Source organism: Hyperolius riggenbachi, chromosome 6 (assembly GCF_040937935.1).
Source record: "Hyperolius riggenbachi isolate aHypRig1 chromosome 6, aHypRig1.pri, whole genome shotgun sequence".
Lineage (NCBI taxonomy): Eukaryota > Metazoa > Chordata > Amphibia > Anura > Hyperoliidae > Hyperolius > Hyperolius riggenbachi.
In genome coordinates, this window is record NC_090651.1 from 203,293,725 (window position 1) to 203,318,287 (window position 24,563).

General features: G+C 41.8%; 1 protein-coding gene across 1 annotated transcript in view; it reads right to left on the reverse strand.

Moving 5' to 3' along the window:
• Positions 1–15,199, reverse strand: part of SRPRA (SRP receptor subunit alpha) — a 52,344-nt gene extending 37,145 nt beyond the window's left edge. The window contains exons 1-3 of the mRNA XM_068240315.1: positions 15,048–15,199; positions 14,491–14,647; positions 1,305–1,467 (exon numbers count right to left, since the gene is read on the reverse strand). Coding sequence (XP_068096416.1) covers positions 1,305–1,467; positions 14,491–14,647; positions 15,048–15,162 — 435 coding nt within the window. The 5' untranslated portion in view covers positions 15,163–15,199. The remainder of the gene's footprint in view (positions 1–1,304; positions 1,468–14,490; positions 14,648–15,047) is intronic.
• Positions 15,200–24,563: the final 9,364 nt, after the last annotated feature.

The window sequence follows — 24,563 nt, forward strand, 5'->3', positions numbered from 1 at the left end:
TTCTGCACCTGCGCAATAGTGCTGCGCAGGTGCAGTACACTCCCGGCGGGTGGAGTGTGTGCATGCGCACTACGCCCGACTGGCTCAAGTACCTGGACCCAAAGCAGAAGATGCAGGTGGCGGAGGAGGACAGCGAGGGACTGATTAGTCTGAAGGGGGCGGGAGGAAGCCCCATGTATGTATAAAACTAATTTAATTTAATCCGTCTCAAGTTTACTTTGTTACACAGTAGTACTATACATATGCACTCCCCACAGAGCTGCAGGGAATCTACTGAGAATGTTGTGCACATTGAACACAGAGGTGTTGTCTACCACCCATAAACCTGGTTCAGATTGTATCTGAAGAATATGTAATAGAGGAAGAATCCCCTCATTCCCCCGCAGAGTATCTGCACATCACTCTTACATGTACCCACATTCACATTGCCTAGGGCCTGATAGATGTTCTTTGTTCCTGTCTGTATCTTCTACAAGTACTCTTACCAAGGACTAGTTTTAGTCTATGACTGAAAGTATTAGAGGCAGAAGATCTGCCGGATATCCAGGTAACTGGTTTTGTTTAAAAGGGAATAAATATGGCAGCCTCCATATCCCTCTCACTTCAGATTTTAAAATTCCTAAGCATTGGCCGTTAAGAGATGCATTTCATGTTACATACTTTCAATCAACAAGATTGTAAAGATTGTAATATGCAAATTAGAGGAGTCTGAGTCGGTGGATTTTTGTACCAACTCCACAGCCCTGCTTTTAAGAGAGGCATGGTTTATGCATTTCCTAGCAATTTTAAAAGTTGCTGGCAGACATTTATTGACTCTTATAATAATTATCAATACTATCAATGCCAGTCAGCACCACACAATGTTCTACCATTTTGGTAGAGATGTAAAGTATTACAAAAGCCCAAGAATCTCTTGCGGTTTGAACCAGTCCTGAAATTTGTAACGATTTTTTTAATTCGATGCATCATAAAGCATGCAGGCTAGACCGATAGAAGCCAGGTGGAAACTGTTTTCACAACAATGATCTTCAGTGCTACAAGGAGGCTTTACCCCTGCTGCATGCGGTGCATTAAATAATGTTTCAGACAACAGAGCACACTATTTTAATAGACAAGACCAGCTTTACTGTACATATGTGGTGGTGGTTAAGGGGGGGGGGGTGTCTTCTGGGACCTGATTTAAGAAAGTAAAACACAAACATTTGTTCCTGATGGGGAAACCCTAGCACGTGCCATCAACAGTTCACTGTGTCCAGTGTTTGTCACAGCCTCTACTCCACACAGAAATGCAGACATATTCTCACCAGAGCAGCCAGGTCATCATCGTAGACGGATGGCTCCTCTGTGTTGCCGTTGGTGGTGGGTTTGCTGTAGTCTAGTTCTTTGGCATTCGTGTTTCCACCTACCCACACCCGTGGCCGCTTTCCCTTCTCTTTCTCCTTCTGAGACTCAGGCTTTGGGGATTTGCTGTAACAAAAGAAAATAAAGCATCAACATCTGTGCTGTATATATGCTGTACCATATTACCAGGAACTCCGGGTGCATAAGGTATGTAAATAGCATTTCTCGCCCCATCTATAAGTTACAAACAGGATAATTATTTCCCAATGGACCACCATACATAATTTTAGCTAATCTACTATGCCCTTGGGATCATTGCATTCCTACAAGAACTCAACTAAACTCTATTTGTACTTAATATGACCACAGAGTCAAAGCAGTTTAGAAAAATAAAAGTCTGATAATTTAAAAGCAAACAGCACACTCCAAAACAGAATTACAGAAAGCTGCTTATGCATACCAACAAGTCCAATGTGTTGGGCTCTTACAGGGCCCCGCTCTACAGGAATGGATGAGCACAAGATGTAAATGCAAAGCATTATTTTTAATAAGAACTACAAAGGATCAGTAAGATTAATATTTTTCTGGCCTGCATGCAAATTGTATGCAGCTTCAAACTGGCACAAACAAACGTACTGCTGATTTGGCCCACATCGAAGTTGCATAGAATGCTTTACACACCAAAATAAAATGTCTTAGTAAGCTATGCCTCATTAGCGGCAATAGTCTGTGGTGATCTGGTGGTACAGCTTAGCAAGCATATTGCTATTGTATGATTCGGTGCAGTTAAGGCCCGTACACACGCCGTACTAAAGTCACCTCCCGCTGGGCGGGTTTTCAGCAGACAGTACAGCGTGTGTACAGACTGTCGGCGGACTGATAAGGCTGTTTCTGAGCGATCCGCCCGGCGGATCGCTCAGAAACAGCCTTCTCAGTCCACCAACAGATTGTACACACGCTGTACTGTCTGCTGAAAACCCGCCCAGCGGGAGGTGACGACGGACCAGTCGTTGCCTTTAGTACGGCGTGTGTACGAGCCTTAACACTTTAACAAAGACTGCTCCACTTTTATGCCATAGTGCTATGAGATTTCATCTAGTAGTGTTAGTTCAATTATTGCCATGAACCAGGGGCTCTCCTGACATTAAATTTGGTTGCCATGCAAAGTCACATGTAGGAGGCACATTCACAGCATCCTGTGCTTTACTTAACAAAAGATATACATTTACTGCCCCAACCATACACATTTTGGCATGCAGGATTTTGAGAGTAATAGCATGACATGACAATAGCGCTTGTATGGTTATAGGTTCACTCACTCTATATGCTGCTATTTTTTGCTAATCTATTCCTTGACAAATAACTTGCTAGGCTCTGAAATATTAGAGCTGCTGGTGAACAAAGTAACTAGACAGTAAAAACTCTTTTAGAACAGATTGTAAAAAATAAAGATCTACAGCAGCAATCAAGTCTCCCTTATATCCTTAGTTGCTAAAAATAGAACTTCTGTTAGAACAGACTTGGAAAATGAACAATAGTAATGTAAAGACTTCCCTATTGACTTAATTTTAAAAAATACCGTATTTTTCGGAATATAAGACGCTCCGGCATATAAGACGCACCTAGGTTTAGAGGGCAAAAATCAGGGAAAAAAAAAAAAAAAACTAAACCTATGTGCGTCTATACTGCAGGGGCGTCTTATGGACATTTATCCCCCAAAAACATTTTCTAAGCTACTCTATCTACACTACACTGCCCAGTTACACTACACTATGCCCTATTTCCCCATCAGTTACACTACAATACACTATACAGCAATACACTACACTTAAACTAAACTACACTGCACTAAACTACACTGCACTAAACTACACTGCACTAAACTACACTGCACTAAACTACACTGCACTAAACTACACTGCACTAAACTACACTGCACTAAACTACACTGCACTAAACTACACTGCACTACACTAAACTACACTGCACTACACTGCACTAAACTCCAATTAACTACACTACACTACACTACAATACACTTTCATACATTACCTGATCTTGCAGCCGCGATCCTCCCCCGGCTGTCGGCGATCCTCTTCAGCATCCTCCTTTCACCCTGGGTCCCGCAGTGCGATCCTCTTCAGTGGCAGCGGTAGGCAGGGGCACTGGCCGCCTACCGCTGTGCAGAGCCGCCGAGGTCCGCTGGGCCATCTCCATAAACACTTCCGGGGTCCGCTGGGCCATCTGAATAATCGATGCTGGAGTCCGCTGGGTCCTCTGAATAATAGCCGCTGGAGTCCGCTGGGTCCTCTGAATAATAGCCGCTGGAGTTCGCTGGGTCGCCGCCTCCATACACGCAGTCATCTGCACTAGCCGCGCACGTGCGCCAGGGGTCATGCATGACGTCATGCATGACTCCTGGCGCACATGCGCGGCTATTATTCAGAGGACCCAGCGGACTCCAGCGGCTATTATTCAGAGGACCCGGCGGACTCCAGCGGCGATTATTCAGATGGCCCAGCGGACCCCGGCGGCTCTGCACAGCGGTAGGCGGCCAGTGCCCATGCCTACCGCTGCCACTGAAGAGGATCGCACTGCGGGACCCAGGGTGAAAGGAGGATGCTGAAGAGGATCGCCGACAGCCGGGGGGAGGATCGCGGCTGCAAGATCAGGTAATGTATAGCGGCATTTCAGCTTCCCTGCGCACTCTGCATTGATTTTTTTTGTATCTTTAGAATATAAGACGCACCCACATTTCTCCCCAAAATTTGGGGAAGAAAAAGTGCGTCTTATATTCCGAAAAATACGGTATCTGCAGATCCTCATACACACCTTGTTTAACAGACATTCATCTGCAGATCATCTGCAGATCAGATCCACCAGGATGGATTTTCAGATCTGCAGATGATTGTCAGATCTGCAGATGAATATCTGTTAAACAATGTGTGTATGAGGACCTGCAGATATCATAGACTATGAATGCATTTTGCAGGAACAGATCTTTTGCAGATACTGATCTTTTGAATGTGTACAGCATCTTTGTGTGCAGCATCTTGCAAAGATTTCTATCTGATGGGGAGTTCAGCTCAATAGAATAGACTGTGAAGGTATGGCTCTCATACTACATGGAAGGGGGTGAAATTGGTCTGTGATCTTTCATTTTCCAATGCCTATGGTCTGATGTGTGTATGCACCCGTACTCATTTTATTTTGTAATTACAGAGTACCCAGACAGCTCATGGTGACCCAATGAGCAATAATTCAAGATTATAATACATCTATCGTGAAAAAATTGTAAAAATGTAAATTACACACACACTATCTATCTATCTATCTATCTATCTATCTATCTATCTATCTATCTATCTATCTATCTATCTATCTATACATACATATACACACACACACACACACACACACACACACACACACACACACACACACACACACACACACACACACACACACACACACACACACACACACACACACACACACACACACACACACGATCTTCTAAAAAAATTTGCATATTGTGATACAGTTCATTATTTTCTGTAATGTACTGATAAACATTAGACTTTCATATATTTTAGATTCATTACACACAACTGAAGTAGTTCAAGCCTTTTATTGTTTTTCTTATTGATGATTTTGGCATACAGCTCATGAAAACCCAAATTTCCTATCTCAAAAAATTTGCATATTTCATCCGACCAATAACAGAAAAGTGTTTTTAAAACAAAAAAAGTCAACCTTCAAATAATTATGTTCAGTTATACACTCAATACTTGGTCGGGAATCCTTTTGCAGAAATGACTGCTTCAATGCGGCGTGCCATGGAGGCAATCAGCCTGTGGTACTGCTCAGGTGTTATGGAGGCCCAGGATGCTTCGATAGAGGCCTTAAGCTCATCCAGAGTGTTGGGTCTTGCGTCGCTCAACTTTCTCTTCACAATATCCCACAGATTCTCTATGGTGTTTAGGTCAGGAGAGTTGGCAGGCCAATTGAGCACAGTAATACCATGGTCAGTAAACCATTTACCAGTGGTTTTGGCACTGTGAGCAGGTGCAAGGTCGTGCTGAAAAATGAAATCTTCATCTCCATAAGGGCCCGTTCACACTTGTAATCGCAGAACGCCGGCGATTACCGTCGGCGTTTTGCAGGAGTGATTTTCCCGCGATTAGTGCGGAAAAATCACTGGACACTGCGGTGGTTTTGGAGCGATCGCGATTAGCGTGCCCTGCACGCTAATCGCGGAACGCTCGTCGCCGGCAAACCGCTGCATGCAGCGGGGTTGCGGTTATCGCTAAACGCAACCGTGGCAGTGGAAACACTACAGATGGCTACAATGTGTAGCGGTTTTGACAAAACCACTAGCGGTTTGCCCTGAGCGGGAATCGCGCGATTCCCGCTCAGGTGAAAACGGGCCCTAAAGCTTTTCAGCAGATGGAAGCATGAACCCACTTTTGAAACAGCGGCAGAAGCGCCTGACCGGGGCTACAGAGAAGCAGCACTGGACTGTTGCTCAGTGGTCCAAAGTACTTTTTTCGGATGAAAGCAACTTTTACATGTCATTCAGAAATCAAGGTGCCAGAGTCTGGAGGAAGACTGGGGAGAGGGAAATGCCTGAAGTCCAGTGTCAAGTATCCACAGTCAGTGATGGTCTGGGGTGCCATATCAGCTGCTGGTGTTGGTCCACTGTGTTTTATCAAGGTCAGGGTAAATGCAGCTAGCTATCAGGAGATTTTGGAGCACTTCAGCATTCCATCTGCTGAAAAGCTTTATGGAGATGAAGATTTCATTTTTCAGCACGACCTGGCACCTGCTCCCAGTGCCAAAACCACTGGTAAATGGTTTACTGACCATGATGTTACTGAGCTCAATTGGCCTGCCAACTCTCCTGACCTGAACCCCATAGAGAATCTGTGGGATATTGTGAAGAGAAAGTTGAGAGACGCAAGACCCAACACTCTGGATGAGCTTAAAGAGAACCTGAACTGAAAATTTAAAGTAAAAATAACCATACACAGGTTATACTCCTCTCCCATGTAGTCTACTAATCAATCTATTTCTCCTTTCCTGCTTCCTGTTTGTCCACTGTGATCAACGGAATTCTCTGTCCTCCATTTTGAATATGGCCATTACCCCATAACAGCTTCCTGGTCACCACACTGTTAAACTGTAATATTGCCCACTTGAGCCATAGGGAAACATGGACATTACCTTGCACTTTCAGTTGTAACTGACAGCAACTGGTATATTTCAGGTCTGACAAAATATTGTCAGAACTAGAAGGGCTCACTGTAAGAAGAAAATGGTGAGCTTCTGAGCAGAACTGGCGGTGAGGTAAGTATGTAATGTTCATTTGCAGCTCCATCATGTGTGTATTTTAAATAATTTTACTCAGTTCAGGTTCCCTTTAAGGCCGCTATCAAAGCATCCTGGGCCTCCATAACACCTGAGCAGTGCCACAGGCTGATTGCCTCCATGCCACGCCACATTGAAGCAGTCATTTCTGCAAAAGGATTCCCGACCAAGTATTGAGTGCAGTGGATCAGCAGGAAAGCCAGGCAATGTGCATTGTTTAAAAAGAAATAAAAGGTCAGCCTCCATATCCCTCTCACCTCGGGTTCCCTGTAATAGCTGCTTATTTAAATGGAACCTGAAGTGAGAGGAATATGGAAGCTGACATATTGCTATCACATTTTCAAAACACAATTTGCTTGGCTGTGCAGCTAATATTTTTGTTGTCTGAGGCTCACACCCTGCAATAAGTATACTGACGTTTGAGTCAGAATGCTTGATCTGCGTGCTTGTTTAGGGTCAATAACTCAGGATGCATTTAAAGAGGATGCTCAGTACAACATCCACACAATAACGAAACTTGACTATTTGCATTTTCAGCAGTGATCCATCATGGGAGATGTTTCTTGCTCACTTAAAGAGAATCTGTACTGTGAAAGTCTTACATAAATGTACCAGCCTGTTTGTTGTCTTCTCCTAGCCCCCTCAGTGACATTTTCGCTGCTCCCCGCTGCTTTCTTGGTGATAAAATCACTGTTTTATTCATGGTTTTTGTAAACAATGAAGATGGCTACCAAACAGGAAATACATCACCAGAGCAGGTGCCTGTTTGCAGAGGCTCCTCTCAAATGTGATTTGATTGCTGGAATGTTACACCACTTGTTGCCTTAGCTGCTTGTCTGAGCTCTGAACTGATCTTTCTGCACTCACAGCTGTTCACAAGGTCACAGCTCCTGAGCCTGCAGATGCTGGCTGTGAGTAGGGATGTCCCTTCTTAGGGGAACTCATGGAGCAGCATGTGATCAGTTTAGTCAGCTGATAGATTTGTAAGGTCCTGATTTGCAGTGATGACTTCCTGGTTCAACACATGATCGGGACCAGCAAATCAGAACCTTACTATATGCTATCTGGGAATAGACCGTGGACTATACCCAGCTCTACCATGTAACTGTTTCACTTTGAGACATACAATATGATTCCTTTAATCTGGGAGCATTAAGCCTTAGCTATTTGATTTCTGACATCTAAGCTTGTTTGCATAGCCCTGTGTTTATGTGGGCGGAAAATGTTTTTTTTTTTTTTTTTTTTTTTGTAGCAATGCTTTATGTAGCAATGCTTTATGTAGCAATTATTTTATGTGTTCTCTACCAATTATCTGCTGCGCCAATTGTTGCAATTCTGTGGGTAGTTATTTTGTGTATATTTTGTTTTTATTCCAGTTGTGCTCCCATTTTTGCCTGAAGAAGCGGGGTCACGCCCGCGAAACGCGTTGCATTTGTGGAGTTGAATAAATTACTTGACAATTCTATTTTATTGAGACTCAAGTGAGTTTTCTTTTTTTGTAAGAGGGAGGTGAGTCCACCTTAACATCCCCCTCTCCTTTTAAGCGGTTTTTAAAACGTTTTACTCTACTCTGGCGCCTCTGTATACCGAGTTTTTGCTGATCTTCTAGTCCACCCTGGGTGGAGGGGTGCATCCCCATCTACTATCTACAGAGAGCGACTTCTTAACCTGAGTGGGGTCAGGTCCTAATGCTCCCCACCTGCATTTAAAGTGGTTGCCTATTGGTAACCCGTGTTTTTGAGTATATATATATATATATATACACATAAAATTGTATTGAACTCTTCATTTTACCTGACAATACTGCACCATATTGGGCTCTCGATTCTCTTCTTGTTTTTAAGCAACTGAAGTGAGAGGGATATGGAGGCTGCCATATTTATTTCCATCTAAGCAATGCCAAGTGCCAGGCCCTCCTGCTGATCCTCTGCCTCTAATACTATTAGCCATAACCCCCGAACAAGCATGCAGCAGATCAGGTGTTTCTGACATTATTGTCAGAGCTTACAAGACTAGCTGCATGCTTGTTTTTGGTGTTATTCAGATAACACTGCAGAGAAATAGACCAGCAGGGCTGCCAGGCAACTGGTATTGATTAAAAAGAAATAAATATGGCAGCCTCCATATACCGCTCACTTGAGTCCCCTTTAACTTGAACTGAGCCTGTGGTCTTCCATTTCCTCAATATGTTCCTAACTGTGGAGACAGCTGAAATCGCTGAGACAGCATTCTGTATTCTTCCCCTAAACCATGATGGTGAACAATCTTTGACTTCAGATTATTTGAGAGTTGTTTTGAGACCCCCATGTTGCTACTCTTCAGAAATAATTAAATGAGGAGGGAAACTTACACTTGACCTCCTTAAAAACTCTATTTTCCAACAATGTATTTTTATTATATTTTCAGAAGCAGTAATACAGAGAATGGAATTGAAAACATTTGTTAACATACATACAGTTGAGGATAATTCTACATTGTAGTGAGATAGTTAACATGCGTTCCTAGAGTAAGCAAATTTGGAGTAGATGTAGTAGGTGCAATATCGGCTTATGGCCGGGTTTACGTTATCTCAGAGCAACCACAAACCTATAAGGCTGGTTGATTAGACCAGGTGCCCAGCTGAACTGGACAATTGGAGCGGTGATCAGGCGATCTACCAATTGTTATGATGGACAAGTTTTAGCAGGCCGATGATTACAATCTAATGAGGCTGAAGTGATATTTAAAGGGGATTTGAGTTGTTTTCAACCTTATGACTAATCATACTAGTAGATTATAGCAACGACAACTAGGTAACATATAAACAGGTGAACAGGTGACTCACTCATTTTATGATTAGAGAACACTTAGCTGTACATTCGATTACATGTATATGGCTACGTTGATTAATCTTAAAGGCATTTTAACTGGGTGTTCTGTTAAATTCTAGTAGTCTCAATCTTAAGCGTGTTTCCATCATCATATTTTGCTTGTATGTGCTAAGGAGATTGGAAAATAAGAGAGCTCAGCAGATTTCCAGTTTTTAGTAATCATAGATTGTGCGGTTAATATCAGATGACATATCTGGGATTTGTGTATGGGATCTATTTCTTTGTAGTCTAAATGTAGGAGTGCCATATGTGGTGTAAGGAGAAAATTAGGGGCAATGGTTTGCTTAATATATGATTCTACAGCACACCATAGCATTTTACTTGAGGGACAATCCCAAAACATGTGGACTAATGTGCCTACCTGTGTAGCGCATTTCCAGCATTTTGGGGATAGGGTGGGGTTGAATTGCGCTCTTTTCCTGGGTGTTAGGTACCATCTGGTAATTATCTTAATAAATAGTTCCCAGTGGGTATTGCATTTAGAAAGCTTAGCAACTGATCTGATAGCGGAGACTATTTGTGCACTATCAATTTGTGAGGATAGGTCGTATGACCATACTTGGGCATATTTATTAAGAGGAGAAACAGAAGGTGCGATTAGATCGTTGTACCATATTGTTATAGAGCCTTGTATTGCTTTTTTTGTGTTTAGCATAGTTACAATTCCACTATTCAACTCTGGTATGAAGATTTGCTTGGATCTGAGAAAGGTGACTAGTTGGTAGCGTGCAAATCTTGCCTTGGTAGGGATATTGTATATTTAGTTAGTATTTCAGAGAAGGTTTTGGTTTGTGAATTTGAATAGAGCTCATTTAAGGTCGAGATCCCAGAATCTTTTACCTCAGCAATATAAAAGCCTTGAATTACAATTTGCATCGTGGATATGTAAATTTTGGGTTTTACACAGATCTCATCATGCGGTGGGTGTTTGAGGTAATACTCCCATGCTAGTAATGTGGATTGAATCGTTAGAAAGTTTGTTTTAGGTGGTCCATGTCCTAGGATTATGCTAGAGAGCACATCTCTCAGTTCATTTTTAAAGAGGAACTCCAGTGAAAATAATGTAGTAAAAAAAGTGCTTCATTTTTTACCATAATTATGTATAAATGATTTAGTCAGTGTTTGCTCATTGTAAAATCTTTCCTCTCCCAGATTAACATTCTGACATTTATTACATGGTGACATTGTTACTGTGGGCAGGTTATTTAGCTGTTTCTAGCTGCTCTGTCTGTTAGACAGCTAATAACAGCTATTTCCTGTCTCTGAACATTGTTACATTGTAGCAGTTTGCCAGCAGTACCGCGGTCTTCAGAGCCTCTTGTGGGAGTGGTTTCAGCACAAAATCAGTCACACAGCGCCCCCTGATGGTCTGTTTGTGAAAATCATTGTCTTTCTCATGTAAAATGGGGTATCAGCTACTGATTGGGAAAAAGTTCAATTCTTGGTTGGAGTTTCTCTTTAAGCAGTTTACCTTCCATAGATACCCATTTTTTTCCTTCAGAGTTCGTCCACCAGGAGTTAACAGGTTCTAAATTGCATGCATAATAATAGGCTTTTATATCAGGGAGGCCAATCCCACCCGTTTTCTTTGGCAGGTTTAAGATGGAATGTGATGTACGAGATTTCTTCCCATTCCAAATAAAGTGATTTATAATTTTTTGGAGGTCTTTAAAGTACGTATTTTGATAGGTATTGGGATTGTGCGAAATAGGTAAAGGATTTTTGGTAATAAAAACATCTTAAAGGCTGATACTTAAATACTCTAATAATTGGATTAACCTGTGTATGTAGGTCAGGGGTCACTGAGTTTACCAAGCCAATTTGAGTTCCAATAATCAGTTCTAAAGGTATTGGAATCAATAAAAATTACAATAATTTCCAAATTTATGCACCTGCCTAATTTTGTTTAAACAATTATTGTGTACATAAATACATTTTTAGTTTTCTGCACTGCCCAGTGTATTCCCAGCTTCAGGTGTGCTATTCAAATACTGCTGGCAAAAAAAGCAGCAGGTGAGCCAGGCTACTTGTATAGTTTGAAAGGAAATAAATATGGAAGCCTCCATATATCTCTCACCTCCGTTTCCTTTTAAAGGACAAGTGAAGTGAGAGGAATATGAAGGCTTCCATACTTATTTCCTTTTAAGCAATATCAGTTGCCTGGCTATCCTGCTGATCCTCTGCCTCTATTAATTTTAGCCATAGACCATGAAGAAGCTTGCAGCAGATCAGGTATTTGACATTTTTGTCAGATCTGACTGGATTAGCAGCATGCTTGTTTCTGGTGTTATTCACACTACTGCAGCCAAATAGACCAGCAGGGCTGCAAGGCAACTGGTATTGTTTAAAGACGATCTGTACTCTAAAAATTTTCTACAGCAAAAAGCATACCATTCTATTCATTATGTTCTCCTGGGACCCTCTGTGCTGTTTTTGCCACTCTCTGCTGCAAACCTGGCTTGTAATTGCCAGTTTTAGGCAGTGTTTACAAACAAACTAACCAGCTTGTGATAGGCTCACATAAGCAGAGTGTGTGAGTCATACAGAGCCTGCAGGGGGCCTGGAGGGGGTGTGTATAGCTTCTACCAATCACAAGCAGCCCTGCACATTCCACACATTCCAGCCTTAGCCCGACAGAAGGAAACAGATTAGATCATATAACAGAGAACACAGCCACTGTGCAATTAGGAAAAGCTGCAGTAAGCCAGAGCACATTAGAACAGGCAAAGGAACTTATAGGACAGAAGAACTAAGGCTGAATATTTTGTTACAGAGTCTCTTTAAGAGGAAATAAATATGGCAGCCTCCCTATTCCTCTCGCTTCAGTTGTCCTTTAAAAGACAGGTCAGAGGAAAAACAAAAAAACAAGATCTAATTACCTGGGGCTTCCTCCAGGCCCTGGCAGCTGATCTTTCCCTCGCCGAAGCTACTCTGTCCCGGGGTACCCTCTGTTGCAGATGTCGGCATCTTCTGCAGCTGTGCTGCTTGCGCTCACCTGACCTGGAGTGTTCTGCGCAGGTGCATGTTTACCAAAGCATTCAAAGTATAATACCTTTTAGCCATGCCATTTTAAAGTGCAAACTTTAAACATTGTTATCCCTGTGACATTACTACACAGTGGGCTGCTTTAGTTGATTTTAATTCTAATTCAAAAGGACTGTTTGGAGTGGTGATAGCAACAATTGCATTCTTTATTTGACACTGTTTATGGTTTCCCACTGACTGCAATACATTGAGAGACTACAGGCATTTGAATACTAGCTGCTGCATATACCCACTCTCCACACTCCAAACCAAAAAAAAAGAGAAGAGTGACAGGTGTGGGCGGCGGGAGCCGGCGGGGACTAGCGTGTATGCGGCGGCCGGCGGGTGAGCGGCGAGTGACGTCGGGTGCGTGGTGTTACAAAGTAACAAAGTTGTTACATTGTAATAACTTTGTTACATTGTAACTGATTAGTATATTTCCGAGGATATTGCGTGGGAACTGGCTTTTAAAGGGACAGGTAAGTATTAATGGTTAATTAAGAATATTAAAGGACTTTTTTCGTGGTTATGTTTTTTGTTCAATTAAAATACTTTTTCTATGTGTTTGTGTGTTTATTTACTTTTAACTCTTAAAGGAAATGGGTAAGGGGTACTACAAGTACCTCTATACTCATTTCTCCTGGGAGGGGGGTGGGCATCTGGGGGACCCCTTTTTAAAGGGGACTCCCAGATGCCACCATGAACCCCTCCCCAGGAAATCGCGGCCTCCACCTCCACCGCCCATCGGAGGTGGAGAAGAGCCCCTTGTCCTTGGATTGGACAAGGGCTCGGAGGGGGAGGGGAAAGCTTGGCTGCCCCTCCCCTTCCGAGACCCCCCAATCCATGGACCATGCGGGCTGGTATAGTCAGGGTGCGGAGCCCCACGCGGCCGGTGCTCCGCATTCTGGCTATCCCAGTCTGCATGGGGGACAAGGGGTTAAAGAGGTCTGGGAGGGGGGACCCCACGTCGTTTTTTTTTTATATTTCCCACACTCAGAACGAAGTAAGTAAAACTCTTCCCACTTGGGGGAATCTATGAAAATAAAACACTATTGTTACCTGTGCAAAAAAAACTGACATTTTCCGCATTTAAAAGACATTTTCGCCCTTGAAACTTAAAAATCGATTTTCTCAAAAACTATAAGGTCTTTTTGAAAAAAATTTTTTCCTCTTATTCCCACTGATCCCCTTAATATACCCTGTGAATTTGGTGTTCCTAAATTTTAAGCAGGCTTTGCTATTAACCGTTAAAGTCGGCGGGTTTTTAAATGTATATATTTTTCCTTTGAAACTTTAACATCGATTTTCTCAAAAACTATAAGGTCTTTTTGAAAAAAAATTTTTTCCTCTTATTCCTTCTGATCTCCTTAATATATTCTCCAAATTTGAGGCTCTTAGCACTTAAGGGGGCTTTGCTATTAACCCTTAAAGTCGGCGGCTACCAAACATTGATCCATGCGTCAACTTTTCCGCTTGGCAGCATGACCTTACGCATTAATGGCTAGTAGGATTTTACGCGTAAGCCTATAACGTAATAACCTGAATTACGGTATACTTACGCGTAATTGCGTAAGTGCTATGCGTAATTATAGACATGTACCGAAATTGAATGTCTATGCCGTAAGCGTAATTTCGTAATGCGTAATAGCGTAAAATTACGCGTAATGATCCGTAAGCGTAGCTTTCTACATTACGACCAGCACTGTTAGAAACGTCTTGCATACATGTATATTAGCATACAAAAGTTAAAGGACATACCCTTTAAGGGAAGGTGACGTGAATTGGTGGTTGGTAAGTGGTGGGTGCTTGGGTGCTGTTGCCTTTTAGTATTTTAGCTTTATTTGTCATTTGCAGTATATCAAAGAAGAATGTTAGCTTCTCTTACCTGGCTTTATCTCCCCCTTTCATCTTCTTCTTAAAGAATTCCTCCCTTTTCCGTTGCATGGCTTCCTCAGAGGTAAGCTCCTCCTTCTCTGCAGGAGCCAATACAGAGTTTGCTTTGCTTCCTTTATTTGATGTGGTGATGACTTCAGGTGCTGTATCTGAAGAAAGAAAGAAAGGTGTGCAGCATGATACAGCAGTCGCAAACAATGTTGCTGCCAGAAGCTTACCTATCCACTTACTCTTTTAGCCTTGATATAGAGACTACTGACAAATAATGATTTCCACCTTAAAATTTAATTTTTACTGATAAAGTCCTAAATCTTCTCTTTCCACACTTTTTTTTTGCAATCTTTGCACTGTTGATAAAGCCATATATGTGCATCTAAAATATTAAGTAAGGGGAAATCTCCCCAAAGTAGACACAAACAGAAGCAAATGTGGAAAAAAAAAATCATACAATTTCCATATTCTATCCAAGTTCAGGGGGCAGTTTGGCTTCAAATCCTCAGATATGCGTGTCGTGTTCACAGTATTTCATGCAGGTCAGCCTCTACTCACTTTCTTTTTTCGAAGCCTTGTTTTTCTTGTTGTTCTCCTTGATCTTGTTCCCTGGCTTCTCAATCATGGATTTCACGGTTTTCTTTGACTTTTCTGACTGCTCAAATGTTTTCATGGTGGGATGGGAACGAGCCTTGCTGCTCCCCTCTGCTGCCCTGTGAATTAGAAACAATAGGCAAATGTTTCATCTGGTGATGCTGGAGGTGGTCCAGAAGGGCCTCAAAAAACAGAGGTAGAGCTACAAAAAGAGCCACTCAATTAGTAGTAATATACAGTCTCTGTGGAAAGTAAGCTATAAATATAATAATTCCCACACCCAAAAGATGAAACAGTGGATGCTACGACAATCAGGTAACAAGAAAATGTATAAATAAGTGATCTCAATGATTCCAACAAAAAACTAACGCTAAATCCTGAACCCACCCACGCCAAGACTGTATAGTATATAGCCCGGCCCGTGTGCATTTAATTTTTTCTTGCAGGTACTTAATTGTTGTAGCTCCCCTTGTTTTGGGTGTGGGAACTGGAGTTATAATTTGAGGGTGGTTTGCTTCCCTTTTGGGAGATTTTTTTGGGGTAGTTTTTTTTAATCAGAAAAATATGAATATAAAAAACCTCTATGCGTGGTTTCAGTAGATGCGGAGAAGGCATTCGACAGGGTCCATTGGCTGTTTCTGGAGGGTTCTTTACAACAGATAGGCTTAGGCCCCAAATTTTGCTCCAAAGTGATGGCTCTTTATCACAATCCTTCAGCACGCGTTAGAGTTAACGGGACCCTGTCGGATGCCTTCCCTATCCGCAACGGTACGAGGCAGGGATGCCCTCTGTCCCCTCTGTTATATGTCATATGTATGGAACACATTGCCATTGCTCTTCGTAACACCACATTTATAAGAGGCTTCAACTTTGGTTCCTCTCACACCAAATTGGCTCTCTTTGCTGATGATCTCTTATTATTCATATCCAATCCACGCATAGCATTCCCCAATATCCTTAGAGAAATGTCAGAGTTTGGTGACTTTAGTACTTTCAAAATAAATCTTTCTAAGACAGAGGTCCTCAATGTTACACTTCGAGAGGATTTGGTGCAGGAACTGTCAGCCTCCTTTCCATTTCGATGTAAGGAACACAAGATCAAATATTTAGGGGTCTATATCTCCAATAATCTGTCAGAGCTGTTCCAACTTAACTTCCCACCGCTATTAGCAAAAATGAAGGGTGACCTAGCAAGATGGAAACCTCTTTATCTCTCTTGGTCCAGCAGAATATGTGTAATTAAGATGGATATTCTACCCAAATTACTGTATGTTATGCAGGCCCTCCCGATCTGGTTGTCTTGCGCGTTCCTTAAAAAACTACATACTTCTTTTTTGAAATTTATATGGAATGGTAAGCCACACAGAATCAACTGTAAACTATTAAGCAGACCTAAGATTGGAGGGGGAATGGGCCTGCCTGACATACAAACTTACTACCTAGCAGTTTTACTCACTCGAATATTGGACTGGTTTCAAAGTAGAAACTCGAAACAGTGGTTTTTTTTAGACTCCCTGTTTTCTGATATCGATCCCAGGGCTTTACTATGGTTAACTCCGCCCTCCAGACCCAAAAAAAGAACTGCTAGCTATAGGCCCCCAGGTGGTCTTGAGGGGATATCGACTATCCCTGGTCCCCTCACATCTCTTTTAGACAACCCAAATTTAGCTATCGGCCTCAAAGCTAAATCTATACTAGGGTGGAACAGGGAATTCTGGCCCCAGATAAGACACATCACTGGCAATGCTAAGATCAAAAATTGGGAGGACTTGGGTAACCAGGAAGACAAACCCCAGATTAATTGGTTTATGTGGAGACAGAGCAGGCAATTTTTCAATTCACTAACTCCGCAGTCCAATATCCACAGAAAACGTACTCCTTTTGAAACCCTCTGCTCTCCCGTAGTCTCTACAGAACACAAGATCTCAATTTTATACTCTGAACTCATATGTTCAGTTAGTACTTCACAATTACTCCACCTAACCGATAAATGGGACACAGAGTTAGGCTATGCCCTAGATAATGAACAGTGGGAAGATGTCTTCTCTGCATTACACGCATTGCATTAAGTCCTCTATATCAGCCACCTTTCAAGAGTGCAACTATAGGCTTTTTGCCAGGTGGTTCAGATGCCTTCTCAAACCATAAAATATAATCCTGAAAATACTGATACTTGCTCTAGACGTCAAAGAGAAGTTGGCTCTTATCTACACATCTGGTGGCAATGCCCCCAGATAAAGCCATTCTGGGAAACCATCTTCTCTATCAATGAGGCCCTGTATTTAGAAAAACTCCCGTTCACCCCTGAAGTGGCTCTTTTCCATCTAATCCCTGGTGGGACCTCACAATTAAAGAAAAACCTGACCAGTATCCTTATGATTATAGCTAAGCTACTTATTTCCCGTAATTGGAGAGGCCCCTCAGTCCCTACGCCCCTCCAGGTGTTCTCTGAGCTCAATGAGATTTGTAGACTCGAAGATCTTTTCTACAGTACTTACGAACGCAATGAAGCCTTTGTTAAAAAGTGGGCAGTCTGGTATGAATATAGAGATTCAGAGGGTGCCAAGATTCTACTCTTTAGCACTTAATACTAAAAGTCTGTTAATACTTCTCGACCCTTATAAATATTATTGCAATATGGTGAATTTCCTTACCGCAGATCACTGGATAGCCAGGTTTTTCCTGACATTACCCCTTACCCTTCTCTTCCTTCCCCTACTTACCTTCCCCCCTCCCCCCCCCTTTTTTCTTCTTTTTTAGTTTTTGTCCCCCCCCCCTTTTTTTTTTGTTTTATGTCGTCCCTCACATGTTTCCCTTTCTCACTCCTATCCTTATCTTTGTTTGCCTCATGATGTAACGGGACGACTCCTTTTATGCATTCTAGTTTTTCTTTCGTTTTATTGATCTTAAGCTAAACCTACTTGACTACACGAAAGTTTACTCCTCTTTCCATGGAAGGTCAGATGTGTCTCTTATGGTTGACAACCTGTGTCATGTTTAAAGTTGCACGAAAGAACTTGTATTGCTGTCTCAGTAGATGCGTGTGAATTATACTGTGCACACTTGTTTGTATTCTCTTAATTTGTTCAATAAAAAGTTATAACACAAGAAAAATATGAATATGATTATTAAATAAGTTGTTTAAAATGTCTTGGCTGGGTAGAGTAGTGGTGTGTAAAATGATCATCCTTCCGAATATATATATATTTTTTAAAACTTCAAATTTTATTATAATTTTCCAAGGAATAAAAAGAAAAAAAAAAAAAAAAAAAAGATACAAATGTTGGCATTGAATGTAAGCGCACAGGATGTTTTCATCCAAATTTGCATATTTGAATTACAATGTATAATACACAGGTTTGTAAGGTAAATAGGTAAATGATTATATTTGGGACTAATATAAAGAAAAGAATAATGCCATATATATGAGCAAACATTCTGACCAGTAAACAGAACTAAAGGTGGCCACACACCATACAATTTTTTAAATATCTGTTCAATTTAAGAATTGCAATCAATTTTTCTGACTGATTGTAACATTTCAAAAATATGACCAATGTACCACACACCTATGTTCAATCTTTCCCCAATTATGAGAAAAATGATTGGAAACTGACAAAATTGCTAGGGTGTGTATATTAATAAACTGACAATCTAACGCACACCATACAATCTTTAGAACGATTAAAGACAAATATCTGGCATTCCGGATCGATTCAAATCGAAGAAAACGGGAAAAATTTTTCAGTCGAATGAAAAAAAAGCTTTCGATTTTTTCGGGAGATCCGATCGTTTTTATCGAATTGCCGTAAAATCGGATCATTTTATTGTATCGTGTGTGGCCACCTTAAGATTGACAATACGAACATCTTCCAACCTGCCCTCTGTCAAGTAAAAATAATAGGCAAACACCAAGAACCATAACCCTATCTATAAGAGTAGGTACTAATTGTTAAAATATGTTTTTTTTTCTAGATACCTCCCCATATTGGTGCCCAAATCGTACTTCGAAAATTTGCATAAGACAATGAGGAAATTTCTTTGGACTGGAGGGAAATCTAGACTTAAGACTATTATTATTACAGACTAACCAGCAAGCTCATGGTGAACCAGAACTCATTGGCGTGTGTAAGGGGCTACAATCGTCCAAAAAGCCCCCTTCTAAAATGCTACGGAAAATAAAGGTTTGCTTTTTTTTTTTTAAAAAGCATCTGCGATAATTCAGGTTGGAGTGAGCTGGAGATTTCTCCCAGTGCATCACTGCTGAAATAATTTATTTCAGCAGTGATGCTCTGGGAGACATCTCCAGCTCACTCCAACCTAAATTATCGCAAATACTTTCTGTTTTAAGAAAGCAAACTTTTGTTTATTATTATTATTAATAATAATATGTTTAATGTTATAAGGTGGTGTAGGCTTACCGAATCTTTGGTTTTACTACTTAGATTCTCTCAGATGGCTGTCTGGCACTCTTCAGAGGTTACTATACTCTGGAGAACATTTGAGAATTATGCTGTCTTTCCTTTTCTAGTTCTGTCTATCATGGATCTTACCCATAAAATAGATTCCCCGGATACTTTGTCCTAATAAAATTGTTGCGGCAGATTTAACTCTTTGGTACTCACCTAGGCATAGGCTACAGTTGATTTCAGACCCCCCCCCCCCCCCCCCCCAATGAGCTTATTTCTGGCAATCCCAATTTTCCACCTGCCTTTCATGATAGGTGTTGCTTTGCCTGGCGGGAAAGAAAAAATTCTCTTTATACTGCCAATAAGTTCTGGATGGCTGGCAAATTTGTTCCTTTTGAGGTTTTTAGGTTTGATAGATATGCACCGGACTTTGTCAGGGTATGAAAATATTTGTTATAATTTCCCAAGAGGTGTGGGCCTCATTTCTATTATAGATCAACTTTTGATTTTGTTAAACACTAATGAGAAAACATCCTACATGATTGCCTGGGAGAGGGAGATCGAAAGTAATTTTGCAATGACTGTGGGATAAGGCCTGTGACCATGTTGCCAGAGCTGCTAAGGGTATGATATATAAAGAGACAGTGTTCAAGTTGCTCTTTAGGTGGTATTATACCCCTGTGAGATTGAACAAAATGTTTCCATCCTTCTCTCGCTATTGTTTTAGGGGTTGTGGTTGAGAGGGTTCACTCTCTCACATATTTTGGACCTGCACCAAGGCGGTTAAATTTTGGGATGAGGTTACAAAACTTCTTCAAATGATATTTAAAGGTTTGAATACGTATCCCAATGGGAAAGGCTCCTTAGTGCACTGAGGGTTAAAAATTAACTTTTATTCAGTTCAATTAAAATATAAATAGCAGCACAATACACATGACATGACAGTGCTGTACATTCATGTGTTCATTTATAATGACACACAATATATGTGAGCGAGGGGCACACAGGTGTTGTGTAAGCAAACCTGCTACCCTTCCTCTGTTGCAGGTGTCCACACAGGCCCAATCTATATCACACTGGGAGGAAACACTCCCTAGCAAAAGGTGTAAACACACCTGGCCTGTCTGGGACACCAAAAACACTCACATACACTTCAGGCAGGTAGGTAGGTGAGATGGGTGCATCACCCCTACACCGCTTCATCAGGAGAAAATTATATTATAATATATATATATATATATATATATATATATAGATAGATAGATAGATAGATAGATAGATAGATAGATAGATAGATAGAGATAGATAGATATCTAGTGAAAAATAAGCCCCCCCCCCCCATAAATCATAAAACATGTCATATGTGTGTTGCGCTGCTAATTATATTTTAATTGAACTGAATAAAATTAAATTTTTAACTCTCAGTGTGCTAAGGGGCCTTTCCCAATAGGATTATGTAGTCATACTAGCTTTTTTTGAGTACTTTCATTTATAATTGATATTTAAATGTTGTATCAATTGAATATCGCGCGTGCCTTGTTGTGGTTTCCGAACCCTGAAGTCCCTAGATGGTTTCGCCAGTTATATCACTATATCTTGCTGGGCTGTGGAGTCGTTACAAAAATCCACCGACTCGGATTACTCAAGTTAGGATTACACCGACTCAGACACCTCTAATTTGCATATTACAATCTTGTTGATTGAAAGTATATAACAATAAATGCATCTCTTAACGGTCAACGCTTAGGAATTTTAAAATACAACTGAAGTGAGAGGGATATGGAGGCTGCCATATTTATTCCCTTTTAAACAATACCAGTTACCTGGCTAGCCGGCGGATCTTCTGCCTCTAATACTTTTAGTCATAGACTAAAACTAGTCCTTGGTAAGAGTACTTGTAGAAGACAGGAACAAAGAACATCTATCAGGCCCTAGGCAATGTGACTGTGGGTACATGTAAGAGTGATGTGCAGGTACTCTGCAGGAGAATGAGGCTATTCTTCCTCTATTACACATTCTTCATGTACAATCTGAACCAGGTTTATGGGTGATAGACAACACCTCTGTGTTCAATGTGCACAACATTCTCAGTGGATTCCCTGCAGCTCTGTGGGCAGTGCATATGTAGAGTATAGTACTACTGTGTAACAAAGTAAACCTGAGATAGATGAAAAGAAAAGTTTTTTCCTGTAGCCTCCATGTCAGCACAAACAGTTGGGTTGATCCCGCCCCTTCAACCCCCATAGGACAGAATTTCTATAATAGATTCCCTGTTGACTGCGGCAGCCATTCTTTTTTCTGTCCTCCCTCAGGACAGAGTTCTTCTATTTTTTTTTTTCAAAGTGTTTTTATTGCTTTTAAAACAACAGTTTTAACCTCCCTGGCGGTAAGCCCGTGCTGAGCACGGGCTATGCCGCCGGGAGGCACCGCTCAGGCCCCGCTGGGCCGATTTGCATAATTTTTTTTTTGCTACACGCAGCTAGCACTTTGCTAGCTGCGTGTAGCATCTGATCGCCGCCGCTACCCGCCGATCCGCCGCAATTCCTCTCGCCGCGGCCGCCCCCCCCCCCAGACCCCGTGCGCTGCCTGGCCAATCAGTGCCAGGCAGCGCTATGGGGCAGATCGGAGTCCCCTCTGACGTCACGACGTCGATGACGTCGGTGACGTCATCCCGCCCGTCGCCATGGCGACGGGGGAAGCCCTCCAGGAGATCCCGTTCTTTGAACGGGATCTCCTGATCTCCGATCGCCGGAGGCGATCGGAGGGGCTGGGGGGATGCCGCTGAGCAGCGGCTATCATGTAGCGAGACTTTGTCTCGCTACATGAAAAAAAAAAAAAAAAATTAAAAAAAAAAAGATTTGCTGCCCCCTGGCGGATTTTTTGCAAACCGCCAGGGGGGTTAATCCACATACGATGAAATAATATATGAGATTAGTAATGCCATATGCATTAGCTGAACTAAAGTGGTAACATCCTCTTTATCCCCCCTCCCATCCTCCACCCTCCCCCACCCCCTCCCCCCACCCCCAACCACTCTCTGGTCAAACTATCTATTGATGGTCTAGTCCACCTGCATCCAGTATCATTCAAGCCAGTATTTGTCTGATTCGGATTTTATAGTCCAAAGTTCAGGGGGCTTAAAGTACCTGCTATTTGTGCCTTGAGATACCATTTGGTATATTTGAAAGGAGTCACAATGTTGCTTAGTTCTTCTGAACAGAAGGTGTCCAACAAGTAAGGTTTCCACTTTTTGAAGAATTTTTTGGTGCCTTTTTCTTTGTGCATAGTAGCGTCTAGCTTTTCCAGCAACATAAGATGCCTAAGTTCTTCCTTCAGGTCCCATAACGAGGGTGGCGTTGGGTATATCCATCTGTTGTATATAGACTTTCTGGCAGCAATAATTATCACATGTTGCAGATCAGATATCTTGAGGTTAGAGTCCTCCTTCTGGGTAGCATTAAAAAGAAGGATCATATGGTCCTTTGGTATGGCCGAGTGGCCTAACTTGTTCACATATCTTAGTACTTTTTCCCAGAAAGTTTGGATAAGGGTACATTTCCATAAGCAATGAACCATGTCTGCTTGAGGTAGGCTACATTTCGGGCAATGATTAATAAATCCTGGTTTGGGTACCTGGTAATGTATATTCAAATCGTATTTGGCTTGATAAATCATGAGTAGATGCGACTCCCTCCATGTTTCACTAACAATTAATTGCCTGACTCTAGCATTTCCTTCTAGGATTTTAAGTTCTAAATTTTGTTTTGTGAAATATTTATTCCATGGGTACATGTTGCGAATAGCTAGCTTCTGAGCCCCTAGTTCTGCTAGGTCTTTCTGTATCTCTGCTAGAGATTTTTTTTCTCCTGTCGGTTTCAAAAATTTGTCAAATGGGTGAATTTGGGCTATGGCAGTTATATCCCGCAGCCTCGCTTTTGCATAGGATTTAACCATGTCCATATGCTAGGAAATCTGACTTTGGAATGCCATACTGTCTCGTCACCTCTGGAAATGTTAGCTATTTGTGTGTCTTTAAATTTAGTAAATTCCCGATTTGGGTAATGCCTTTCTCCGTCCAGTTCACATAATTTACCTGCGTTAGCCCTGGTTTGAACCCTGGATTTCCCTCAAAGGGGGCATATTTAGATATCCTCCATGGGAGCCCAAAGAGTTTCCTCACTTCTCTCCATGCCAATAAAGTATCCCTGTACACTATGTTGTGTTTCAAACGAAGGGGTAGCTCTGGCCAATTTGTGTGTAGTAAACCAGTTAGATTCCAGGGTTCCGCAATATGACATTCCAATTCAGTATTCGAGAACTCCTCTGTCCCTGTCACCCAATCTCTGACATGTCTAAATACACATGTGTAAGGCTTGGTGGTGTATTCTCCACAGTCAGCATGCAACGCATGAGCTGGCGTGGAGGAGGTACACACACCAGCACAAGGAAACAGGCTATCCCTAGTATAGTGGAGGGGAGGACTGACTCCAATAGGAGATTGTGGCGCACAGAGCCGGTGCAGATCTGACAGCCACAAACAATGCTTTCGTTATAACGTCTCAGCGCAAAGTAGCGCTGAGCGCATAAACCAGAACTGAGGAGATCAGGACAGGTAGACAGAATGAACGCTTGCTAGCTAGCGGCTACTTAGCGACAGCAAGCGTCCAAAACAAGACAGACTGAAATGAGGCAGCCAATGCGATTGCAGCGATGGCGTGCCTCACAAAGACAGGACAGGATAGTCAGGAAATAGCAGGATCAAGATAGATGAACGTAACACAGACAAATATACAATAAGTATGTTTTCCTAGCGTATTACAATTACAGCTATCAATGAAACTATTTGTAACGTCTGACTAACATATGTATATATCGGCAATGAACCGATATATGACATAAGCAGGAACGCTGACTAGGACTGGAGTAATACAGGGAACAGGACTCAGAAGGATTCGCTGTCTCTTCGCAGAGATGAACGCAATCCACAAACGGTAACAGAACAGGATTCAGAAGGATTAGTTATCTCTTCGCAGAGATGAACGCAATCCACAAACAGTAACAGAACAGGATT